This window comes from Mastomys coucha, unplaced genomic scaffold, assembly GCF_008632895.1.
Source record: "Mastomys coucha isolate ucsf_1 unplaced genomic scaffold, UCSF_Mcou_1 pScaffold18, whole genome shotgun sequence".
NCBI classification, from domain to species: domain Eukaryota; kingdom Metazoa; phylum Chordata; class Mammalia; order Rodentia; family Muridae; genus Mastomys; species Mastomys coucha.
Window position 1 is genome coordinate 111,453,099 of NW_022196900.1, and position 24,082 is coordinate 111,477,180.

Sequence of the window (24,082 nt, forward strand, 5' to 3'; positions counted from 1 at the left end):
AAGGCTGCTAGTGGAAGACTGACTTCCAGGCAGCTAGGATGAGGGTCTTAAAGCCCACGCCCACAGTGCCACACCCGCTCCAACAAAGCCACACCCATTAGTGCCACTCCCTGGGCCAAGCATATTCAAAGCATCATAACCGTATTACCCAGACTACCCTGAAATTCTGGGCTCAAGTGAGACTCTTGCCTCTACTTCCTATGTTCCCTAGCAAATGGGAGGACAAGTGTCACCGTGGTGCCACAGTGCTTGGTCTGTGGTGGGTTTCAAAGGAGCCTGTGTTTAGAGAGGATTCTGAGGTGTTGGTGGATGCCCTACTACGCTGTCTGGGACTTGCTGCAGGAAGACTAGGTATGGAGGAGTGCTGGGAACAGGAAACCAGAGCAGGTTGGAGACTGCTCAGCAAACAAGTGGGGCAGGGCACTCATCTCTGCCTTTGTTTCCTGTCACACCAGCTCTGGTGCTTGCTTCCCCTCAGAATGTGAGTCTTTTCCTCCGTGGTCCCGCCCCAGTGCTGCACTTTCTCTTCCTCCAGCTTCCTGCTGCCTTCACACCTAGCCAGGACCTCTGCCCCACTTGGCAGCCCAGCCAGTTTTGCTGAGGATCTTTTGCCTGAGGTGGGACCTGTGCCTCAACTTGGAATAAGCCAAGCAGGGTGGAGCTAGGGGTCTGAGAGGGGGATCTGTCAGTCCCACAGAGGGGCGGGGCCTTTGTCCCTCCTCCACGTTCCTTCCCGAGAAAAGGCTGAGTGACTGTATACCTTCCCATGAGGGCATCCCTGGGCTCCAGGAACAGACTCACCAGCTTGCCTGATCACTGCCCATTTGCTTACTCACTAGAGGAAAGAGGAGCCCAGCTGGATTCCCTTGAGGAGGCCCCTCCACTAAGCTGGATGTTGGCTGAATGCTGCCTGGTAGACACAGCAGCTAAGCCTCGTGCTGTGAGGGAGGATAAGTGGTTTGTCCCACTTCTAGAATGAAGCTGCTTGTCAGGACTCTGCGCCTCTGGGAGGTGGGGAGGCAGGTAGCCTCTTGGAGCCTGCCGACTGGCCAGGAGTGTTTGGGGCTCAGGGAAACATGCTGGGCTTCGATGAGGGCTGTCAGAACCAGAGCAGATCTCCAAGAGCTCGGACATTGCATCGCCATGGGAAGGTAGGGAGACTTCCTCCCTCAGGGGTTCTCCCCACAGCCAGCCCCAGGGTCTCAGGCAGAAAACCGTGGAGGATGTGCTGTGAATGCTTAGACGGTCAGTGGGGCTGGGGTTGGGTGAGCTCCCTTCACTTAGATGGTCACCAGTTGAGACGTGCCTTGCTGGTCCTTTGGGGACCAGTGGAGACTCCTGGGCTCCAGGCTTGGCAGTCCAGGCTGTAGGAAGCTGGGCCCTTCCTAGTCATGCACTCCTTTGGGTGTGGCTGGAGATCACCACATCCTGTGAGCCCGCAGCTGATTCAGCTTCTGTCCAGCCCTGTTTGGTCCTGGCTCAATGCGCTTTTATTTCCCCTGAGATTTGCTGAGATCTTCGGGAACTTCGGTGGAATGTAATTTACATGTGTGCATTTTTTTTCTGTTGAAGTTCACAATGATGAGCTGTGTCACCATTAATTGCCTCAGTTTTTAAAGAGATGGTAGGGGCTTTGTTTCCCCAGTTTTTTCTGCATGCTCATGAGGTGACTGGGGGCTGGCCGTGGAAGACTGCGCGCAGGACTGGAGCGTTGGAACTTTTGGCCCCACCCCTCTACGTGCTGCTCTGGGGTGGAGGACCTTATTGGCTTGAGTTAATCACGCATGACCAATGACTTGATCATTTATGAAATTCCTTTAAAAACTCTTGACCCAGGGCTGGTGAGATGGCTCAGTGGGAAAGAGTACTGATTGCTCTTCCGAAGATCCTGAGTTCAAATCCCAGCAACCACATGGTGGCTCTCAACCATCCCTGATGAGATCTGACGGCCTCTTCTGGTGTGTCTGAAGACAGCTACAGTGTACTTAAATATAATAATATAAATAAATCATAAAAAAAAACCAAAACCTCTTGACCTTAAAGTTAGCTTTTGTGAGCTTCCCATTGGCAGCCAATAGATCAATTTGGCGGATCCCAGTTGTGTCCTTCATTTAAAAACAAAACAAAACTATAGTGCGTTGTCGTGTGTCCCAGGTTTCCTTAGACTCTGTTTTCTTTGACACCTGCCTCCCAAGCACCAGGATGCAGGCAGCAGAGTCGGCTGACACTTGTTCATCAAGGAGTTCATGGCTAGAAAGGGCCTGGCTGCCTACAGCCCTGTGTGCGTGGGGCAGCTGGGGGGCAGACCCACAATCACCAGGCAGTTCTAGGGCCACCATGGAGGGCCACAGGCTGGCTCCCATTGGGCCTGGCTGTGTTACGTTTCTCAGCATGTAGGAGGGTTCAGTGTCTCCACATCCTGGCCCTTGCTTGCTTGTTAGTGGGTGTGAGGTATTGCCACATGGCATTCTGATTGGTCCCCAGGCTGAGCATGTTTTCATGTGCTAGTGAGCACTGTGTGTCCTTGAGGAATTGTCTGGTCATGCCTCTTGCCTGTTTACTTTTTCTTTATTTTTCAAAACAGGTTTCTCTCCATGTATAACAGCCCTGGCTGTCCTGGATCTTGCTGTGGTTTTCTTTTTCTTTTTTCTTTTTTTTTTGCCTCTGGAGTACTGAGGAGATTAAAGGCATGAGCCACCACACCAGCTTCTTTTTCTTTTTATAGACTTATTATCTTTTAATTTATGTGGGTCTTATGTCATGTGTGTAGGCGCCCTCAGAGACCAGAAGAGGCTGTTGAGTGTTTCGGAGCTGGAATTACAGGAAGGTGTGAGCTGCCATGTGGGTGCTGGGAACTGAACTTGGGTAGAGTGGCAAGCATTTTTAACCAATGAGCCAGCTCTTTACCACTCTTTCCCCCATCCCCACCCTTTGAGAGACCTCACTATATAGCCCAGGCTATCTTAGAATTAGCTGTGTAGACCAGGCTGGCCTTGAAATCACAGCTCTCCTCCTGCGGTGCCTCCTGAGTGCTGGGATCAGCTGTTCTGGCTTCCTTGAGAAGGCATCTACATCACAGTCTAGCCTCACAGTCACTGTGGAATGGAAGCCTCCACTCCTGAGTGCTGGCTTAGAGATGGACATCCACACTTGACCCTGCCCTGCTTTCTGATAGGCTTGTCTTTTATTAGTTGAGCTCATAAAAGTTCTTTATAAATTCTAGATACAATTTCTCTTCTCAGATATTTTCCCAGCTCCCCTAAATTTGTTAAATAACAGGTTCCATCACATTTATGGACTTAAGTGTTTCTGAGTGTGTGGTTCAGTGCTGTTTCATTACATTCAGAGTGCATGTCTCCAGAAGGAAACTCTAGGCTAGCCCCAGCAGCCTGCCCCTCACTCTTCCCAGTCTCTGGCAGCCTACCTTCTATAATAGACAAGGAGGAGTTCTCCGAATCTGAACTCTGTGGCTTCAGGCGAGTGGTTCAGCGGCTTGTAATGGTGCCCTCCTTAGTTCCTTGCTCATTTGTGTGGCTGCATGTCGGGATTTCCTTTTGTTTGTATGTATCTCTCTCTCTGTCTTTCTCTCTCTCTCTCTGTCTCTCTCTGTCTCTCTCTCTCTCTCTCTCTCTCTCTCTCTCTGTGTGAGTATGTGTTTGAACTGTTTTTTCATTTTTTATGACTATTTTGCCTGCATGTGTATTTGTGCACCATGTGCACACAGTGTTCTTGGAGGCCAGAAGACGGCGTCACATCCCCTGGAACTGGAGTTACTGACTGTTGTGAGCTGCCCTGTGGGTGCCGGGGATGGAATGTGGGGCCTCTGGAAGAACAGCCAGTGCTCTTACCCACTGAGCCATCTCTCGGTTGTTGGCCTTGCTGTCAAAGTGCCTTTATCTGCTCAGCCTCTGAAGGGCTGATCTCCCTGTCTGCACCTTCCCCGCTCTGGTTATAGGCAGGGGCCACTATGCCAGGTTTATGCAGTGCTTAGAGTCAAACCCAGGACCTCATGTATTATGGGCAAGTGTCACCATCCTTGAGGTCATGGGACCTAGGAGAATGGAATTGATAAGTGAAGAGGACTAAGGTCTCTTGCAGTTTCTGGCTTTACACAGCACCTCAGACAAAGTCATGTGAGCAAAGATCTCATGAGTCTAAGCTGTATACAGCCACAAGGACAAAGCCACACAGGGTGAAACCATGTTTTTCCATGGAGCCATATAAAGGACAGTTTAAAGATTTAATTGAGTAACAACATCAAGCAATAATGAGGAATCTGAAGTAAGCTGCTCCCCACTACCCCTGGGTGGAGCATGAAAACCAGCCGGAGAACAATTGTGTTTTGAAGAAACTGAGGTCACAAGACTCTTGTCTTGATTTTGTAGAGTGTTCTTACAGAATTCTCACAACTCCATTCCTGGACAGTGTTCTTACAGGCAAGGGCCCCACCAACTGCCCCGTGTCCTCACCCTTTAAAAGGTAGGGCAATGTTCCTGGTGTGGCTAGACTGCACGATTCCTGTCTATGTGCCCAGTGGTGGGCACATAGGTAGAGCCGTGTGTTGACTGTGAAGTACTGCTCTGTGAATGTGGCTCATTGGAATAGCTTGTGTGTGTCTTCCCAGTTGTTCTGGGCACACACCCAGGATGGTTTGCCAGGTAATGCAGTAACTAGTTCTCTTCCTAAGTTTTCAGGAGTAGACCATTTGCCCAGGCTCCAAACGTGTACAGGCCCCAGCCCTTCCATCACCCTTGCTGTTTTCTGTTGTTTTTATGGGGGCAGGGATGCAGTTCTGCTGTGTCACTGAGGTGGTCCTCTAGCTCCTGTTTTCTGTCTTCCCTCTTGAAGACAGTGTCTCATTGTGTATTCAGACAGCTACCAGATAGGCCTCCTCTACCTTGGGAATATTGGGTTTAAAAGTGCTCCATGCTCAGCACGCTAATTTATTTGTTTAATTTAATTTAACTTTTTATCTATAAGGTTTATTGCACAGTTTTTGTCGAGGTAGAAAGTTGTTGTCACTGTCATCATTCCAGGAACTAGGAGACGGACACAGGGGCAGGTGCGTGCAGTCTTCTGGGCTGTTGGTGGCGACTTTGTATGCTGGAGTCTCCCTGCCTGAGCCAGTCACTAAGAGCTGTTATCTGATGCTCTGTGCAGGAAGTGTCTTCAGTTTCATTTGCTGTCCACTCTCTGGGACAAACACCTGGGAGGCCAAGAAGAGGGACCAGGCAGCCTTTTACCACAAAGGCTTCCTGGTTCTTTCTTCCGCCACAACCACAGTAGTAGGAAAGGATGCCCCACAGGACGATGTGACTGGAAACACTAGGTGGAATAAAACCCTGCTCCTGCCTGCCTCCCGTGAGCTCTGAGGACACTGCTCAGCATGGCATGGGACACTCGGAGCCTGGTGTCACCCTGGAAAGCAAGGGGCTGTGAGTAGGAAATGGGTCAGGAGGGAAGCAGCACCAGGGCTTTCTGACAGTAACTTTTATTCTCCTGATGTAGTTGTCTCTCTCAGAGGCTTAGTCCTGGAAGCTTCAAGCCGGAGTGTCTGAGACTTGCTGCTGAATAAGCTCACCCTTTCTTGTTCTTTCTGATCTCTGGCTGGCTGGCTCAACTCAGCTGTTCTGGCTCAAAGCCCTCTCCACACTCACTGATTCAAGCTGGGCTGTTGTCTCTCTCTCCATCTTTCTCTCTTTTTTTTTTAATTTTATTTTTTATTTATTTATTGTTATACATAAATACACTGTAGCTGTCTTCAGATGCACCAGAAGAGGGCATCAGATCTCATTACAGATGGTTGTGAGCTACCATGTGGTTGCTGGGATTTGAACTCTTACCTGGGTGTGCCTCTTACCTGCTGAGCCATCTCGCCAGCTCCTCGATCTTTCGATTGCTCTCCCTCTCCTGAATTGCTCTGCTTGACCTCAAACGAACTCTCTCACTCTATCTTCTGCCTCCTGCTCATTTCTGGCTCAGTGTTCCCTCTTCCACCTGTCTGTAAAGCTCTCCCAGTTAACTTGCCTCCCCCTTTCCTGCACCACTCCTTAACTTGCTTCCCTTTTCTCCTCCTAAGAGCTGGGCATAGGCTATTCTGTCTAATCTTTCTCTGATCCGTCACTTTGCCACTCAATTAGACATCCCTCAGATTTGGGCGCTTCCTTCTCTAAGCTAACTTTATTTTCAGTGTTTGGGATTAAAGATGTGTGCTAAGGGCTAAGCTACACCACAACTAAAATCTGGGTTTTTTTCCCCTTAGATAACACAATCTTGGGGTTCACAGTGTGATCAAATATCCTGTGATCAGATTTGGCAAGTCCAGGGTGAATCTTTCAGTGTGGGTGACCAGGGCATCGGCAGCCACAGTCACTTCTGAATTCTGGATGGCTTATTTAACATTCAAATGGTTTTGTTTCTCTTTTCTTCTCCCCCACCCCCAAACACACAACAATCTCTTGTATCTCAGGCTACCCTTCAACTTACTGTATAACCTGGAATTTTTCATTCACCTGCCTCAGCCTCCAGAGAGCAGGGATTGCAGGTGTGCACTGTCATGCTAGGCTCCTATGTTTTTGATTTGTCTTTCTATTAGTATGTGCTCTCTTGTATTTTTTTTGCAAGTACAACATTATTCAGCAATTTTAAAATTAACTGTGTATTTATGAGAGCAGGGGCCTTGTGCACACAGCATGTTGGTTGGTCACCTATGTGTTCCCTTTGCAGGACTGTCTACTTGTTCTTGACTTTTAATTCTCCGTGCAGTCAAGGATGATCTTGAACTCATGACCCTCCTGCCTACACCTCACCAGTACTGTGAGGATTGGTATGCCCCACCATGGCCAGATCTCTGACAGTTAAGAAAATACTGTATTACAGCCACTGATCCTGGCATTGAGCCAAGGCTCCAGGACAGCCAGGACTACACAGAGAGGGCCCCCTGCCTACACCTCACCAGTACTGTGAGGATTGGTATGCTCACAGAGGGCCTGTGTAAACAAAAAAATTGGCTCCCTGTTTTGGATGCTGGCTTCCCATGGGCGTGTGGTTTGCACAGTGTTCCCTTTTTGTTCCCCATCTTGAGATTCTGTTGACACTGTTGAAAATATAGAAAATATTTACATTCTGTGAGTTTGACCTGCCTCCTCTTTTATGCCCAAGAACAGTGTCAGGAGGACGTCTTCCCCGGGGCTCTGCGTTTGGGCCGGAGTCTGCTCTGCTTTCCTTTTTGTGTATTTTGTAGGTAGGGGCGTTTTCTTCTCTGGCATGCTCTCCCGGCCCCGTGTAAAGCTGTTCTGTCCCTCTGCAGTGCTTTTGGTGCTTCTGTAGTGGACAGTGTGTGGATGTGGGTGTGCCTGTGCATGTGTGTGAATGGGTGTGGACAGTGTGTGGATGTGGGTGTGCCTGTGCATGTGTGTGAATGGGTGTGGAGAGTGTGTGGATGTGGAAGTGCCTGTGTATGTGTGTGAATGGGTGTGGAGAGTGTGTGGATGTGGGTGTGCCTGTGTATGTGTGTGAATGGGTGTGGACAGTGTGTGGATGTGGGTGTGTCTGTGTATGTGTGTGAATGGGTGTGGACAGTGTGTGGATGTGGGTGTGCCTGTGTATGTGTGTGAATGGGTGTCCTGCATGTGGGTGTGTGTGTACATGTGCATGTGGGTGTGTGCATGTGCATGTGGGTGTGTGCATGCTGTGTTGTGCCTGCATTGAGTCAGAGTACAGCCTTTGGTATTAGTGCTCACCTTCCACCTTGTCTGAGGCAGGGTCTCTTATCCCCTACTGTGTATGTGAGGCTAGCGAGAGTCCCCACAGGCTTCTGGGGATTCTGCTGTCTTTGCCTCCATCTGTGTCAGGGTCGGTCCAGCCTCGACACAAGACCTGGGTTCCTTCTGGTTGGAAGCAGGAATATCTGGAAGGTGCATAATAAATACACACACAGATAACTTTTGGGATGCAAGCCGACAGGCAATTTTTCAAGGCTTAAGGTTGTTCTGTCTGTCTGTCTGTCTGTCTGTCTGTCTCTCAGTCACTTGTAGCTTGAGGCTGCACACACTCTGCATTCTCCTGTGTGCTTTTCTTCAACTCCCACACTTATACACACACCTCACATACACACCACATGCACTTTCCTCACACACACATACACACACACACCCACCCATGCACTCTCCCCTCTCTCACACACACACCACACACATTCTCCTCTCACTCACGTACACACTCTCCATGCACTCTCCTCACACTCACTTTCACAGTCCCACTCTCTCCTTACATTCTCTCTTCACTCACCCACACTTGCTCTCTCGCCTTTCTCTTACCCCAGTCTTTTGTTGTTACTCCAAAAGCAGGCAGAAAAAAGACATTGTATAATCATTGCAAAATCAAATTCAAAAGAATAACCACATCTCACAAAGAATTAAGAGTTAGGATTGTTCTCTAAAGTTTCAAGCTTCCCCTATTCCCAGCCCTGAGGCCAAAATAATAATAATTGCAAACTTATCATTATTTAACTTTAACTTTTGACTTATTATACTTCAGAGCTCTGAGGTCAGCTGCATGCATTTTCCTATGAAGCTCTAAAAATAAATGACATGGGCAAAGCTGCCAGGCAGTGGCCAGAAAGAGTCAAGTTAACCCTTAACTCCGTAGTTCTGCTAGCTTTCTGTTTTTGTACATTGCACACAGTGAGTCTCCGAAGAGTCTCAGTGTTTTGACTTAGTTTTACTGTATAAGATTTTATGTATTCTATACTTGCTTATCCAGGAACCACTCTCAAATGCTGTGCAAAACTTACTTCATGACTTCAATAACTTTCCTTTTTCTGGATCCCAATATTGGCTGTGCTTCATTTTTATAATAATTTCTTTAAACTTTCTTTGCAAGTCAAGCATAAATCGGAAACTCCCATTGTGCAGGTAGTGCATTGTTTTCTAAGATGAGAGCACACAGCGTGCACCTGGGCCATTAGAACTGTGCTGTGCCCCATGCCTCAGTTTCTGATTGTCTAAGGATCATTATTATATCAAGGGACATCATAGAATTCACCAGAGCAGAAAGATGAAGAAATAGGAAAGTCAGGTAGAATAGAATGATTATGTACACCAAGGCCAGCTGAAAAGCAGTCACACAGAAATGAAATCTATACAGCCCTTTGTCCAGGGCTAAGGTTAGGAGAAATAGGAACAACTGTTTTTTGTTTGTTTGTTTGTTTTGTTTTTTGTTTTTTGTTTGGTTTTTCAAAACAGGGTTTCTCTGTATAGCCCTGGCTGTCTTGGAACTCACTCTGTAGACCAGGCTGGCCTCGAACTCAGAAATCTGCCTGCTTCTGCCTCCCAGGTGCTGGGATTAAAGGCACGTGTCACCACTGCCTGGCTGGGAACAACTGTTTTTTACAAAGAGCTGCTATGGGCTACTGAGATGTCTCTATCCTGGCCTACTGCAGGCAGTCCCTTATTTCAGATGGCAGGCCCACTGGAGGGATGTGTCTCCTGCTTCTCAGGGTCTCAGACACCATCTTCTTCTTCTTCTTTTTTTTTTTTTTTTACAAGGAGCTGCTGTGGGCTTCTGAGATGTCTCCATCCTGGCCTGCCGCTGGCAGTTCTTGTCATGGTATGCTGTCCCCAGCATCCATTGGCTTGTTGTTGTGTTTTTCACAGGGTCGTCCACTGAACCAACTTTTCTTAATTGCTTGGCTTGCTCTATGAGTGTCCTGAGGTTCTCCTGGTTCCACCTTCCAGCTCTGGGATTGCAAGCATTGAGACTGGCTTATATGTGGATGCTGAGACTCCAAACTCAGGTCCTCTGAGTCAGCCCTGATTTCCTTGCCAATCCTCTTGATGGACTTACCATATTTTATTTACCCAGGAGTGATGGGCACGAAGCTTGTTCCATGTTTGCTACATGAGAGGTGCTGCTGTGAGTGGTCCCAGGCATGTGGTTTTGCCACTTGGGTGACTGCTGGCGAACCTAGCAGGCTAAAGCACCAACTCTGACTGTTTATCTTTGGAATTACTTTGGTGGCAGAATCCGGAGCCCAGTCATCTTCTGTCATGACTCAGCCCACTGTTAGGTGGAGGCCTAATAGGTACCCTATCTCTTGGGCTGGGTAGTGTACCTACTCTAGCTGGAATTGGGGCTGGGCATAGGGAAAGCCAGGGTTGCTTAGGGAGAGAACAATGCCTCCCTGGAGGGAGTGGGCAGGTCCAAAGGGCAGGCCATCAGGTACCAGAGCTCTTCCTAACTGCCTTTAGCTGCAGCTTCTGCAGGGAGCAGCAGAGACAGAAGGACATGCTCACACTGCAGAGAGCCTTGTCTCTCCGAGTCCTCAGAAAGGAAGTCACTGAGGCCTGCCTCAGAGAGAAGCTCAAACAGTGAGTTAGGAACTGGGAGGGGCTGGGGGGTTCCCTGAGTGGTAGAAGTGTGTTGAGACCTGCTTTGGTACCTGAATGGTCAGAGCTGGGGCGTCTGACCTTGGGTGGTCTGACCTCTGGCCTTAGGATCCTGGGATGCTTTGGTGTCCTTTCCCCTGACTTGAAGGTAAGAGATGGACTGGAAGCAGTGTGGTTCTGGAGCCTTGGGCTGTCTGGAGTGCGTAGGCATAATGTCTGGGGCTTTGGGGTATCTGGTGCTTGTAGGCATGGTGGCTGGCCCCAGGTCCTATGGATGCAATACTTCTATCTCTTGGTCTAAAAGAGGGTGGCAGTGGGGTAGTGCCCATCCTTGCATGCTTACCAAGTGCCAGAAGTTCCTGACTGATCCAAGGGAACCCCATCTTACTAGTATACAAGGCATGGGGGAGGCTTGCTTGGTCCTGATCTGTAGTGTGGCTCACTCAGATTCCACACAATTGTGGTGCTTTGTGGGGCGGTGGGCTGTTCTGGCTGCCTGGGTCCAGTCTAGCTACCACCTTGGAACCCCGGAGCACTCACTGAGCAGAGCAAATTTGTTCACAAGGGACAGCAGGCGTTTGGTGGTAGCTCCTGAGACCTTGGCTCAGGTTTCAGTCCCAGCCCCCCCCCACCCCCCACAACAGCCCCTGCAGGAGGGGTGTGTAATAATGGTCAAGCCCTCTTACATGCAAATAAAGATTCTCAGCCCAAACCAATGAGAGCTAACTGCTGCCGAAATCTGAATGATCCCCAAAACTATATATATATATATATATATATATATATATATATATATATCTCGTATCCAGGGAAGTAAAGCATGTGAAAGATCTACTCCATTGTCTGAGCCTCTTGTTCTAAGAGCTATAACACTTGGGAAGAGGTCTGCTCTCCCAAAGCGCGGCCTGAAGCTGCCCCGCACTCCTCACTGGAAGGCACGGCGGGGCCAGAGATCTCTGTGGAAAGCCTCCGGCATTCAGGCCCACAGTGCTTTTCCTGGATGGCTACAGAGTCGGCTCTGGGGCTTCCCAGGCCTGTCTGTGGTGCTCTCTGCAAATGAAAACATTTCTCTTCAGGATAGAGTGCCACTGGCAACCACAACTCGGGTTCTGTCTGAGGGAGGGCCCTGGCAGGCTGTGTGTGTGGGGAAGGGCTCGGAGGGCTTTGCAGATAGATCTGAGGGCTCTGGTTTCCCCTCTGGGGAGATGTTTGGTGTAGTTGGGAAAAACTTCTATGGAACCCTTTGACCGTAGCTTCCAGGCATGCATCAGCCGTGTCAGACCTGAGGACAGTCAGCCACTTCCCAGTCAGACCAGGCAGGGCCAGGGTGGCCAAGGCAGGGTAGGACTGCATACCCTCTCCCTGGGCCTTTGTTCTTGTAATCATGGGAATAGGGTCTTCCGCACTCCTTCAGGAGGTTTTTTTGAATGGCACCACAGTAAGTCACCTTGGCTGCTTTTATCAGATAGCACCTGGGAGAGGGAAGTCTTCTGGGGTTAGTGTCTAACCGATGGGAAGCAGACTTTTATAAGGGTTGTGTACCCAGCTGACCTTCCCCTGCTGGGCTCTCTGGCCTAACAGTCCTTTGTGACAATAGACCCATGGCCCAGAGCCAAGTCAAGATGCTCATCAGGAAAGGCACGGAGTAGCCTCCAGGTGGATACGACCATTGGTCTTGGCACAGCCTCGCCTGTGTGGGCCAACGAGCAGAGTAGTTGGACAGTTTCCATCTTAGAGCAGCGCTGTTACAGGTGCGTCTGGGAAGTCACATTGAGGTTTGGTCCCCTCCCCAAGAAGCAGTAAATGCCCTTGTTGGGGCCACCGTGGCTGTCTGACTTCTTTCCTAACAGCCAGTGGGTGGAGAGTTGGGAGTCATGAGACGTGCTGGCCATCATGGGGGCCTAGTTAGCTCTCGAACTTTCTTGTCTGAGGAGTGACAGGAGGAGATAGTGTGAGCCCTAGACAGTTACTATGATTTCTACAGGTGAGAAGGGCTAGACATCTGTCCCTTTCCAGCAGCCCCTTAAGTCCTGGTGCTAGAGAAAGGTTTTGTTTTCAGAGGGATGCAGGCTTAGATGGGCAGGCCTCTCTCCACCTTCCGTCTTACTCACCCAGCAGCATTTCAGGTCTAGACAGGTGTGGGCAATCGATCCAGGCTGCGGCTCACTGGTCACTGGTGACTGACACCTCTGCTTCCCTCTCTTCCCAGGGTTTCCAGAAAGGATTCTGTTGCTTCTGTTGTAATGATCTGTAAAACAAAGTTTCCATGACAACTGGCTTTGGCCACTACAGCCTCTTCCTGTTTAGATTAAGCGGTTCAGGAAGGCAGACAGGATGGCCCTCAGAAGCCGGATCTGTGGTTTGCTGAGATGGTCTAGGGCAGGGGAGATGAATGATTCTGGCTGCAGTTGCTCTTCCTCCTCCTTTTCTTCCTTCTCCCACGTCATCAAGTTTGTTTGCTGGTTGCTGTAGTAGGGAGTATAGCTACCCATCTACCCTTCTCCCCCTGACTGAAGACGGAGACATCGTCCTTTCCACCACAAGCACTGACTGCAGCTTTAGGAGGGATGCATATGAGGCAGCGAGGGAGGAAGAGCAGCTCCATAGTCAGCCGCCAGCCAGCCCAGCCCTACGGATGGGTGACAGCTGTGGCAGGCAGATCCTATTTTTGTTTTTGAGACAGGGTCTCACTAAAAGGTTCTGGCTGGCTTGGAGCTTGCTCTGTAGGTTGTTCTGGTCTTGAACCCAGAGATTTGCCTGCTTCTGCCTGCTGGAAATAAAGGGTCCTTCACTTGGAGGGCTTTCTGGTATTTATTTATTTATTTATTTTTGGTTTTCCGAGACAGGTTTCTCTGTGTAGCCCTGGCTGTCCTGGAACTCACTCTGTAGACCAGGCTGGTCTCAAACTCAGAAATCCGCCTGCCTCTGCCTCCCAAGTGCTGGGATTAAAGGCGTGCGCCACTACCGCCTGGCTTCTGGTTTTTATTTTTATTTTTATTTTTATCTTTATTTTTGGAGACAGAGTTTCTTTGTATAGCCCTGGCTGTCCTAGTACTCACTTTGTAGACCAGGCTGGCCTCGAACTCAGAAATCTGCCTGCCTCTGCCTTCCAAGTGATTAGACATGCACCACCACTGCTCGGCCTAGAGGGCTTTCTTGACTCCTGAATCCCCAGTCTAGGGATTTCTAGTTGCATGGCTTCCTAGCTAAACAGGTGATGGCCATCATAGCTCTATCCAAGGGGCAGATTTGTGTAGTGGGGACACTTGGATGTGGCTCTTGTACCTGCCAGTCTGGATGGTCTCTTGCGGCCAGGGAGGCCATCAAGAGTATCCTGGTCCTGTGTTTACTCCCCTGGACGTTAGGTGGTACCGAAAGCTGAGGCAGAGGGTCTAGCCCCAGTGACCTGGCTCTAGAACCTCTGGGAATGTGGCTGAGTCTCTAGAGGAAGCCCTGCTTTTTTTCTCTCCGCTGGAGTGTGAACCCATATTGCTGGTTAGATTGCTAGAGGCTCCTGGTTTCCACCTGCCTCTGCTAGACTCTGAAGTACCAAAGCTAAAACCTAACTGCCTGGGATGTAAGAGTAAAGCTCTGGGAAACAAAGCCATAGAGATGTGAAAACATCTGCTTGTTTAAGTTCTGGGAATATAGAAACAGAGTTTCTAAATTGTGAAAACCAAGTTCTGATGGTCAGGATGTTTAGTCAGAATGACCAGGCTAAGACCAGCCCAAACAAAAATAACTGGTGGTCACAATGACATTAAGATCTACAAAAACAAAATTAATAATTCTCGGAATAACTCTCCAACCCCTCCCTGTGGTGAATTTCGAAAAAGACCACAAACTGTCACCCTGACCTTGCTGATGACAATCCCCCTACCACCTAGTTACTCAGCCCCTTCCAGAGACTTTTCAAGGCCAGGTGCAGAGCTGGATAGGGAAATTGGCTGACTAAGCCAAGAACAGCCTCCTGAGCAAGCCCACCAATGCCTGATGAGATCCTTGGTCCTGTGTTCCACCAGCCAGAGTAAGCCAGCTAGCCCTGTTGCTGAGGACTGCCTTCTGCAAGGTATAGATGTGTGCTTTCTGAGTTCATGGTTGACCCTCCCTGTGAGGGAAGGCAACTCCACGTATGCGGATCAATAAACCTGTTATTGCAGCGATCTATCGTCAATCTGTGATCTGTGGGCTGAGCTAAATTACAACATGTTCTTGGCATTTGTAGATGCTGGTCCATGAGCCACACATGGAGGTGTTTGGTCATTTCCCTGGCACAGATGTTTTTCCTATCCCTGTCCTGTTATGGGGCATGCAGTGTTTTTCTGGCTGTGGCCATATGAGGGCACAGACTGCCAACTTTTTCTCTGGGCACCTGCTGAGGCCTCTCTAGTTGGAGTGGGAAACAGGGAACTTGTGGTGGTTGTGCTGTCCTTAGAGCTGACTTTTGGAGCTCATGTGCTTCAGCGCCATCCACACTGCCCAGCAGGCTCAATGTTCCTGCCTGTCTTTAGGTGCTGCAGGAACTTTGAGAGGGCTCTGTGCTTAGTGGGGCCACCTGTGCTCAGTCCTTTGAGCTTTCCTTGTGAAGTGGAGGGAGCCAGGCACACCCCTCCCCTGGTTGCCATGGTTTCCACACAGCAACATTTTAATTTTACTGCTGACATTTTCCAGACGGATTCAGAGATGCTGACCACAGTCTCTGGCCTGGGGGAGGAAGAGAAAGAGTTCATTCCCCACTCCCCAAGCTGGTGGTGGGGTCAGCTGGGCCTGGGGCTCAGCTTGTGGCTGAGTGGCTCCCTTGTGCCACACACTGTTGCCTCAGTGGATGAAGGAAAGGTGCCTAGAGAGGGCAGGATAGGTCAGATGTGGGAGTGTGATACTGCTGTGAGGAGTGACTTAAGATGGCAGAAATGACAGAAGCATCACATCTAGGGGGTCAGAGGGGCCCTGCGAGAATCTTTCCTGCCTTAGTTTTTAGTGGCTTCCAGGATCATGTGGCACTCTAGATTCTGTCTGCAGTGGCTTTTCTCTGAGTCTCAGAATGTCCCTGTTCCTGTAAGAACAGTTAGAGCTCACTAAAGGCTCATGTATTGAAAGCCTGGTTCCTGATGCAGGAGGTAGGGCTTTTGGGAAGTGACTGGTTCCTGAGGGCTCTGCCCTCAGTGAATTAATTCATTGATAGATTCAGAACATTCAGGTAACCCCTCCCCCTGTGTCTCCAGGGTGGAGACACCCCAGGAGTCAAGGCCTACCACTAAATCACAGAGATCAAAGACCACCAGATGTCCGGCCACCATATACAACGTGGGTATCCCTCTGTAGTGGACCAAGCCACATCCCCAGTGGCTGAGAGCACTTGCCAAGTCACCCTAGTAGGGTTGTGGGGGCTGCTGAGGCTCAGTGCCGGAAAATACACCATAGCCACCTCATGGTTTCTCTGGCCTTGCAGAAGGGGGTTGCTTGGGTGTCTGGTTGCATTCCAGTTGGCGTCAGGCATAGGTGCTGGTCTGACATGAGTTATGTGAACTCAGGCACTTATTCCATCCACTTTAACGGAGGTTGGGGTGGTCAACAACACCAGGAACTGCCCTCTTCACTTTGCTTGTTTTCAGCATGATGCCTCTTAACATATACCCAATCTCCAATTTGGTACTTGTGTGGAACCTCTGGGGTACCTATGTTATACAGGGCACTAAGTTTAGGCCATAATTCCTGGTGGCTGATCTGGAAAGTTTACAATTGAGCCATAAGACCACTGTCAGCCTGAAAAGTGTCAAGAGCCGGGATCAAGGGAGTGGGAGGTCTCATATAGGATCTCAAAAGGGGTCAGGTTAAAATGGTAGGGGGTGTTCCGGGCTAGGAACAGGGCCAGGGGAAGGAGGCACTGCCCAGTCAGCGTCAGTCTCCAAGGACAATTTAGTTAAGGCCTCTTTTAGGATTCTGTTCATTCTCTCTACCTGCCCTGATCTCTCTGGACAGTATACACAATGGAGCTTCCAGTTGGTCCCCAATTTCTCTGCCAATCCCTGACTTAACTTAGAGACAAAAGCAGGACCATTGTCTGATCTAATTACTTTGGGCACTCTGAACCTCAGGAAAATTTCCTCTTAATATCTTCTTGGCTACCATGGTAGTTGTTTCCTGCTTGATAGGAAAGCCTCAACCCATCCAGAGAAAGTATCCCCAAACACTAGAAGGTATTTGTAACCATAGTTTCCTGGCTTAACTTCTGTAAAATGGACCTCCCAATAATAAACCCCAGGCCGCTCTCCCCAGGGCTTGTGGCTGCATAAGCTCTTACTTGCTGACACACCTTACACTGTTCTACAAGACCTCTGCCTTCATGGACGAAACTGCTCCTGTCTGTAAAGCAGGTAACCTCGGCTCCCAGCAGGGCTCAGGTGGGGAGGCCTTTCCTCCACCCATGGGCTCTCCTTTTGGGCCAGTTAGTTGTGACTTGTCAGGTAGGAAGTGTATGTGGGCCCCCATCTTGGAGAGTAAGTGTCACCCCAACAGAGGGTAGGGACAGTCTGGGATGACTGTAAATGAATGGGCCTGGCCCATCCCTAGGTCCATGAATACATTTTGGTGCCAGCGGCTCCTTGGACCCAGTTTACTTCTTGGGAACCAGGCCATCAGCATGGAGGACTGAGTGTTCCTGGGCTCGGGGGTGGGGAGCCCGAACCCTGTCCTCCCTAGTTGCTGTCTTCTCCCAGGTTTAACACCTTTGCCATTTGGGGGCACTTTTCCCAAAGCCTGGGATTTCCTGCCCCCCAGCTTCCGTTTGTTAGGGCACTCTGGGGCCCAGTGCCCCTCTCCTTGCAATATGCGCACTGGTCCTTTTCAAGGGGTTTTCTGACACTCTTTGGTTGGAGTTTTTCTTCTCTGCTTTCCCTAACTACTGTAGCCAAGATTCTCTGAAAATTCCTTTCCTGTCACTTTTCTTTTTTCATCTCCCTTTCATCTTCTTCCTTTCTCTTTCTCTGCTCCTTCTCCTCCTCTGTCTCCCTGTTATGGTAGACTTTTTCAACAACCTGCACTAAATCCCTGATTGACTTATCCTGTAGTCCTTCTAGCCTCTCAAGCTTTTCCCTGATATCTCTACTAGCCTGGTCTGTAAAAGCCATAGTCACAGTAGTTTTGTGGGGTCATCAGGTGTATACTGGCGGAATGCCTCCATGAGCTGCTCTAGAAAGGCAGGTGACTCCTCTGATCCCTGTCTAACCTCAGGTACCTTGGTCAAATTTGTGGGTTGTCATGTAGCTCCCTTGAGACCTGCCAGTGGAGCCTGGTGGTAGACCTTTAGGGGCCCCTTAGCCTTCTGCTGTATTAGAGTTCCAGTCAGGTCCAGTCAGGGCAAACCTGCTGTTGATGACAGTCTGCTCAGTAGATGGTGCCCTCATGTCTGAAAGGGGATTCCTTCTGGCTTCCTGCCTTATCCTCGTTCTTTAGTCGTGAAGAGCACTCTCCTGTGTTGTTGGATATCATCTCATGTGGACTGATGAGTAATAAAATCGTCTCAAAGAGATTAATTGGCCTCTTAGGGTTGGGCCTTCCAGTTGTACAAGTTGGCCAAAGAGAGGGGCCAATATTGCGTTGCCTGATTGTCTTTTTCTGATATGCCCTCAGTGGGACAGCCACCATGGTATCAGGGGAGGTGGCTCTCAGACTTCGGGTCCCCATGGCAGGACCAGGAAGTTAAGGGTCTCCTCTGCTCCTCCCTCCAGTAAAGGTGGGTACAACGGGCCCTGTCCTGTATTGGCTGAGGATCCCAGAGCTGGTGCTGGCAGGGCCATGGGGGCAAGGGAAGGGGGATATGGAGGAGGAGGGTCTTGGAGGATCCACTTTTTCTCAGGTCTGGATCCCTCCTCCTTTTTCCTGGCCAGAACCTGTGAGGTGGGTCTTAGGGGAAAAAAGGCTTTTATTGGGGAGTGGGGGTGTCCTCCACTACAGTCCTCCAGATAACTATGTAGAGCACTGGGTCTGGGTGGCCGAGGGATCCTGGCCTAAAGACTGTCTCCTCTACTGCTTTTATCACCTGCAAGTCGAAGGTCTGTGTGGGTGGCCACCCTACTCTGAAGGTCTGTGTGGGTGGCCACCCTACTCTGAAGGTCCGTGTGGGTGGCCACCCTACTCTGAAGGTCCGTGTGGGTGGCCACCCTACTCTGAAGGTCCGTGTGGGTGGCCACCCTACTCTGAAGGTCCGTGTGGGTGGCCACCCTACTCTGAAGGTCCGTGTGGGTGGCCACCCTACTCTGAAGGTCCGTGTGGGTGGCCACCCTACTCTGAAGGTCCGTGTGGGTGGCCACCCTACTCTGAAGGTCTGTGTGGGTGGCCACCCTACTCTGAAGGTGGGCCATTCGGAGAAGCAGAGAGTCACTAACTGTCCCCTCTTTACTACTGCTGACAAGTTTTCTCCTCCAGTGCTTAACTAGGATGTTTAACGGGGTAGATTCAGTCTGTCCAGTGTCCAAAAGTGTCATCAGTCCAAGTCCAAGAACATAGAAAGAGATAACCAACACCAGCAAACACAGAGAAAGACAACACACAGTGTGCCCTGCCATAGGCACAGGAAGCAGGTCATGACAAGACTCGGCCCTGCTGACTCTGCGGCCTGCCTTTTCCAAAAGGAGCGGAGGCCTCTCAACTCCCTTCAGGGGCCCGAAGCATCCCCCAGACTCCCCAGGGACATAGCGGAAGGCCCATCTGCCCTCAGCCGCTGACTGCACCAGACCAGAGGCTTTCCTGCACACACCATGCTCACGAGCCAAAAGTGAAAGAAGAGACAGAAACAAACCCTGACAAACACAAGTCAGTGCCTGTTGCCGGTCAGTCTGATCAGTGTCGCTTGTGGGGGGCCACTCTCTTCGAATCCCAGACGACCCCCCAAGTGTAAGATTCCCTCGCCCCTCCCCCCAGGTCAGTGGTACTTACTTGGAGATTCCCCCACTTGAGAGCCATCACTCAGATCGATGCAAAAGCAAGACGTTTATTTTCAGGCCTATTGGGGTCAACTTCAATTAGTTCCTCAAGGAGAGTTACTAAGAAGGCGACCCTGAATGGCTATTACAAGCAGTTTTTATACTTTTTAAGGCACAGATTACATCAGTAAGGTTACTTAGTGACTAAGCATATTGATCTTTCAATCTATTGGCTAGCAAGCATGACACACATTTGAACTCCACCTGGGACTTTCCAGAGGGTCAGGTGACTCTCAGTCAGTACATTCTGAGATTTTTTTACTCAAGAATGTTCCTGTGGGTGGAGAATGGAATTGGTCTAGCCTTGGCTCCAAGAGGGAGGGGGACACTGGAAAGAGGGTGTGGGACTGAAAAAGCCCTTAGGGGCCCTCAAACAGGCCATGGCTGTGTGGCTTTGAAGGGTATATTCTGTCCTTCCTGTTGTCACTCTGTTCTCCAGACCACTGTTACGTGATGTCTTTAGTGTCCTTGTGACCACAGCACTCGACATGGGGAGGGAAGGTCGGGTCTGGCTCCTAGCTTCTTTCAGCATAGTGGTGGGGAAGGCGTGCAAAGGAGGCTGTTGATAGCATGGTGTTCCAGGAAGCAGAGTGAGGCAGGAACCCTCCCCGAAAGGGTCTTAGACTCTCCAAACTTGTGCTCCCAGGTGGGGCCCGTGGATATTCCCAGCTCTGTAACAGTGAGCAGCCTCTGCTGTCTGCTCCACCCCTGTGGTGCTCTGCCTTGACCCAGGCTCAAAGTAGTGGCTCCTGCTGCCCCGGACTCAAACTTCCAGAACCGTAGGCCAAAATATATCTGCCCTGTTTTTTAAATTGGCTTAGATATTTGTCACAACATCTGGCCACAAGCAGTATGAGTTAATTAACTGAACACCTTGCAAAAGATCCAATTCCAAATGCTTTCCTAGTGGTAGGGCTTGGGCATACAAATAAATTAGGTTCAACTCAGGTTATGGGTAGGGATCTGGGCTGGGATGTACCTTGGAAAGATCCCAAGGAGAGGGCAGGATAGGTGTGGTCAGGGCAGGTGTGACTAGAGTGCTAACCCGCCACGAGGCTGTAGATATCAATGGCCCCTGGTCCTTTTCACGTATTCTGATGCTTTTGTTTTTGAACAGCATTCTACTCCTCCTCTCTGTCTCTGGACTACATGAAGGGAAGATGGGCTGCACCCTTAGAATACATCTTCAGGGTGCTCTAGGAATGGCTGGGACCTGAGTTCATGAATGAGGACATGGCCAGGCTGCAGAGGGCATGGACCCCTCATAGACCACTAGAGTGATATGATTTAAAACAGAAACTAAGTCCTGGTCCAGTCAACATTTTCATTCTCCAGGGGCAATAGAAGCTTCTAGGTGGTGATTCTGCAGCTGCGCTTCCAGCTCAGCTGTGTCCATTAGGGTTAGTCTTTCCTTCTGAGAGGAGGTCTTGCTATGTTGCCCATGCTAGCTCTGAGCTAGTGTTAATCCTCAGCTGTGTCCATTAGGGTTAGTCTTTCCTTCTGAGACGAGGTCTTGCTACGTTGCCCATGCTAGCTCTGAGCTAGTGTTAATCCTCTTGCCTCAGCTCCCTGAGTGCTGGGATTGTGTAAGCCACTATGTCTGGCTTTGTAGCCATCATTCTTTGTTAAAAAAAAAAAAAACAAAAAAAAAACTCTTGCTGTGGAACTGGAGAGATGAGGCAGCGGCTTAGAGCGCTTGCTGCTCTTCAGGGGATCTGAGTTCTACATGGTGGCTCACAACCTCCATCAGCTCTAGGAGATCCCACCCCCCACTGCTACATGCATGTGGCATACAGACACATGAGTAAAAACCCTTAGATGATTATTGTGTGTGTACACACATGTGCATAATAGCTTTACATCAGTTATATATGTGTGGAGCCATTTGTAGGGACACTTGCTGTAGGTCTGAATCCCTCCCCTAGTGGCCAGCAGTCACTCCCTCCTTCAGCTGGGGTGGGGCTCATCATCCCCCCACCCCATTGGCTGTAGTGCTGATTGGTTTGACCGTGTGTGCATTCTGGAAGGCAGCCATAGCTGCCGTGTGTCCATCATGTCCAAGAGTCGCTGCTTTGTCCCAGTCCTTCTCAGTGTCTGGCTCGCAGTCTTTCTCCCACTTCTTTCATGATGCTCGCTGAGCCCTTGGGAGAGGGCGTGTGCTACAGCTGCCCAGGTGTGACTGAGCACTCCAGGCACTAGTTTTCTATACTCTGACTAGTTGGGACCTCCTGGGAAAAGCTCAGATCTTAAAACACTCAAGTGAGGATTCTGAAAGCCTAGTGGTGCTATCTTCAGGGTCCAGGGTCCAATACTGCTACTGTCTGCAGCCGCTCTGGGGGCTTCTCACCCTGGTGGCAAGCAGATTTGGTTTCTATATACCATTTTACTTAGTGAAGGAGTGGCTTTGGAGGTGGCATCGAGGGTGTTTGTCATTTGCTTCTGGCTCTTTCTTGAAGCGCCAACCAAGCTGACTAAGTATGCGGAGAAGGGAGAAGGAATGGTTAGCATGTGCTGGGTGCAGCTGAGTACTGGTTAGCATGTGCTGGGTGCAGCTGAGTACTGGTTAGCATGTGCTGGGTGCAGCTGAGTACTGGTTAGCATGTGCTGGGTGCAGATGAGTACTGGTTAGTGTGTGCTGGGTACCTGTTGTCGGTCACCTCACTGGGCAGCAGTGCCTGCATACTTTCTGGTTCTTTGTCTTCCTGTGTCACCTGAGGCATCACTGCTGTGACATCTGTTCATTTTACAGGTGTGGAGGTGTGGGACTGATTAAATCAGTTAATTAATTGATTGGCAGCTTGTCCTGGATCCCCAGCTGCTTGGAGCTGGGGCCAGGCCTGGTCTCCTAGAGTCTTGACTTGTTTAGCCTGCCAGCTCCTGTAGGAAGGCTTGGCGGGCTGCTCTGCGGCTTTACTCAGCAGGCATCCATGTCCTGTCACCGAGAAGGTGCATGTCACTAGTGACATGGGCGATGGGACGTCGCCAGCGCTGAGGGGCAGCTTGTGATGCCACCAGACTGGCTTGTTGAGCCCTGAAGTTTTTGGGTTTTGCTTTTTGTTTCTTGCCTCTGAGTGGCTAGCTGCCCACAAGAAGTGTGTGACAGCTTTCTCTTCTGGAAGAATGAGTTAGTGTTTCTCTTCTCCTTGACTCTGAGAGCTCCTGGCTTTCAACCTTGGCCCAGAGGATCTTCCATTCCGTGGGCAAACAAGAACCAGTGTATCTGTGCTCATTTAATCTCCATGTCCTGAAGCTGTGACCGATGCCGACGTTTTAGAATAGCTGCAAGTACCCAGACCTCTGGGCCTCCTGTACAAGTGCTGGTCCAGGATTCACTCCTGAGGGCTCAGTCTGTCTCCTGTGCTTACCCAGCTGAGCTGTAATTGGAGACCTGGTCTGTGGTGAGCCAGGCACGTGCTCTCTGAGGGACTTGAGCAGCTAGCTGATCCAGCTCCTTGCCTAGTGGCTTTGGGAAAAAATATTGCTGTCAGTCCTTGAGGCCAGGGGATGCTTCTCCCTATAGGCACCCGTGGTCCCAGGAAGGGAAGGTGTCCTCTGCCTGCCCTCTGTTCCCTATAAGGAGGACTGTGAAGTCCTTTGTGCCTGTCATATCCGCCTCGATGGACACACTATATTGAGCGAGAGCCAAGATGTGTGGAAGTTCTTGTCCTTGCTGTGGGAGCTGGCCTGTCCCTGGTGTTCTTGCTTCTCTCCCTAGGAGGTCACTGTCACAGTGATGTCCTCTTGAAGAGGCTCATGTCACTTCTCTTACCTGCTGTAGGATCATGCGTCCAGATGATGCCAACGTGGCTGGCAATGTTCATGGAGGGACCATTCTGAAGATGATCGAGGAAGCCGGGGTCATCATCAGCACCCGGCACTGTAACAGCCAGAATGGGGTAAGTGCTGGGCCCGTTCCTGTGGACTTGAATTAGCCAGAGCTGTGGATTCTATGGCCACAAGGCCACAGCAGTGTGGGCTCAGGAAAGTAGTTCACATGAAGCCCAGACCTGCAGTGTTCCTGCCTTGCCCACCTACTGTGTCTTCTGGGGTCTGACAGTCAGCCCTGCTTGGGCTCCCATGGAGTAAGGTTTGGTTTTGGCCTCAGTGTGGAGTTGGGAAATCAGCAGAGACAAGCTGCTGGACAGCTGATGGGCTCTCGCCACTTCCCAAGCCTCAGGGCCCTGTCTCAAGCCCTGCTAGCTCCTTGGTCATGGTCAGAAATTCTCTATGCCTGTGTGAATCTGCTGTCATGATGTTTAAGGGCTGATCCCATTTCCGTTGCTGACTAGACTCCGGTAGTGGTGAGCCCATGCTTTGGTCTTCTGTGCCTCAGTTGTGGTCTGAGTGTGAAGCTTCAGAGCAGGCCCTGCATATCGCTGGGACTATGTTTCACCACCTCAGGAGTTGTGCAGTGTGAGGTGGGCCTGCAGCTAGGACAGGTGGGACAGGCTGTTTGGGTTTAGAACTTTGGGGACTCCGTAGGCAGTCATCTCTGTCATGACAGTGCAGAAGGACCTGATACTTTTTTCTGAAGGCCAGCCAAGGAGAGAGTCTGCCTTGACAGCTGTGTGAGTGGCAGGGACGGAGGTGGGCCTGCAGGGAGCCTGTGATGCACAGCTCTATAGCCTGTAGGTCTAGTGCCTTGCTGGCCAGAGAGGAAGAAGACCCCACCTTACTTAGAGAAAGTGGGTAGATTTATGGAACCCCACAAGG

At 50.2% G+C, this 24,082-nt stretch overlaps 1 protein-coding gene across 1 annotated transcript in view; it reads left to right on the forward strand.

Moving 5' to 3' along the window:
* Window positions 1–24,082, forward strand: part of Acot7 (acyl-CoA thioesterase 7) — a 100,812-nt gene that overhangs the window by 7,286 nt on the left and 69,444 nt on the right. The window contains exon 2 of the mRNA XM_031379616.1: window positions 23,148–23,265. Coding sequence (XP_031235476.1) covers window positions 23,148–23,265 — 118 coding nt within the window. The remainder of the gene's footprint in view (window positions 1–23,147; window positions 23,266–24,082) is intronic.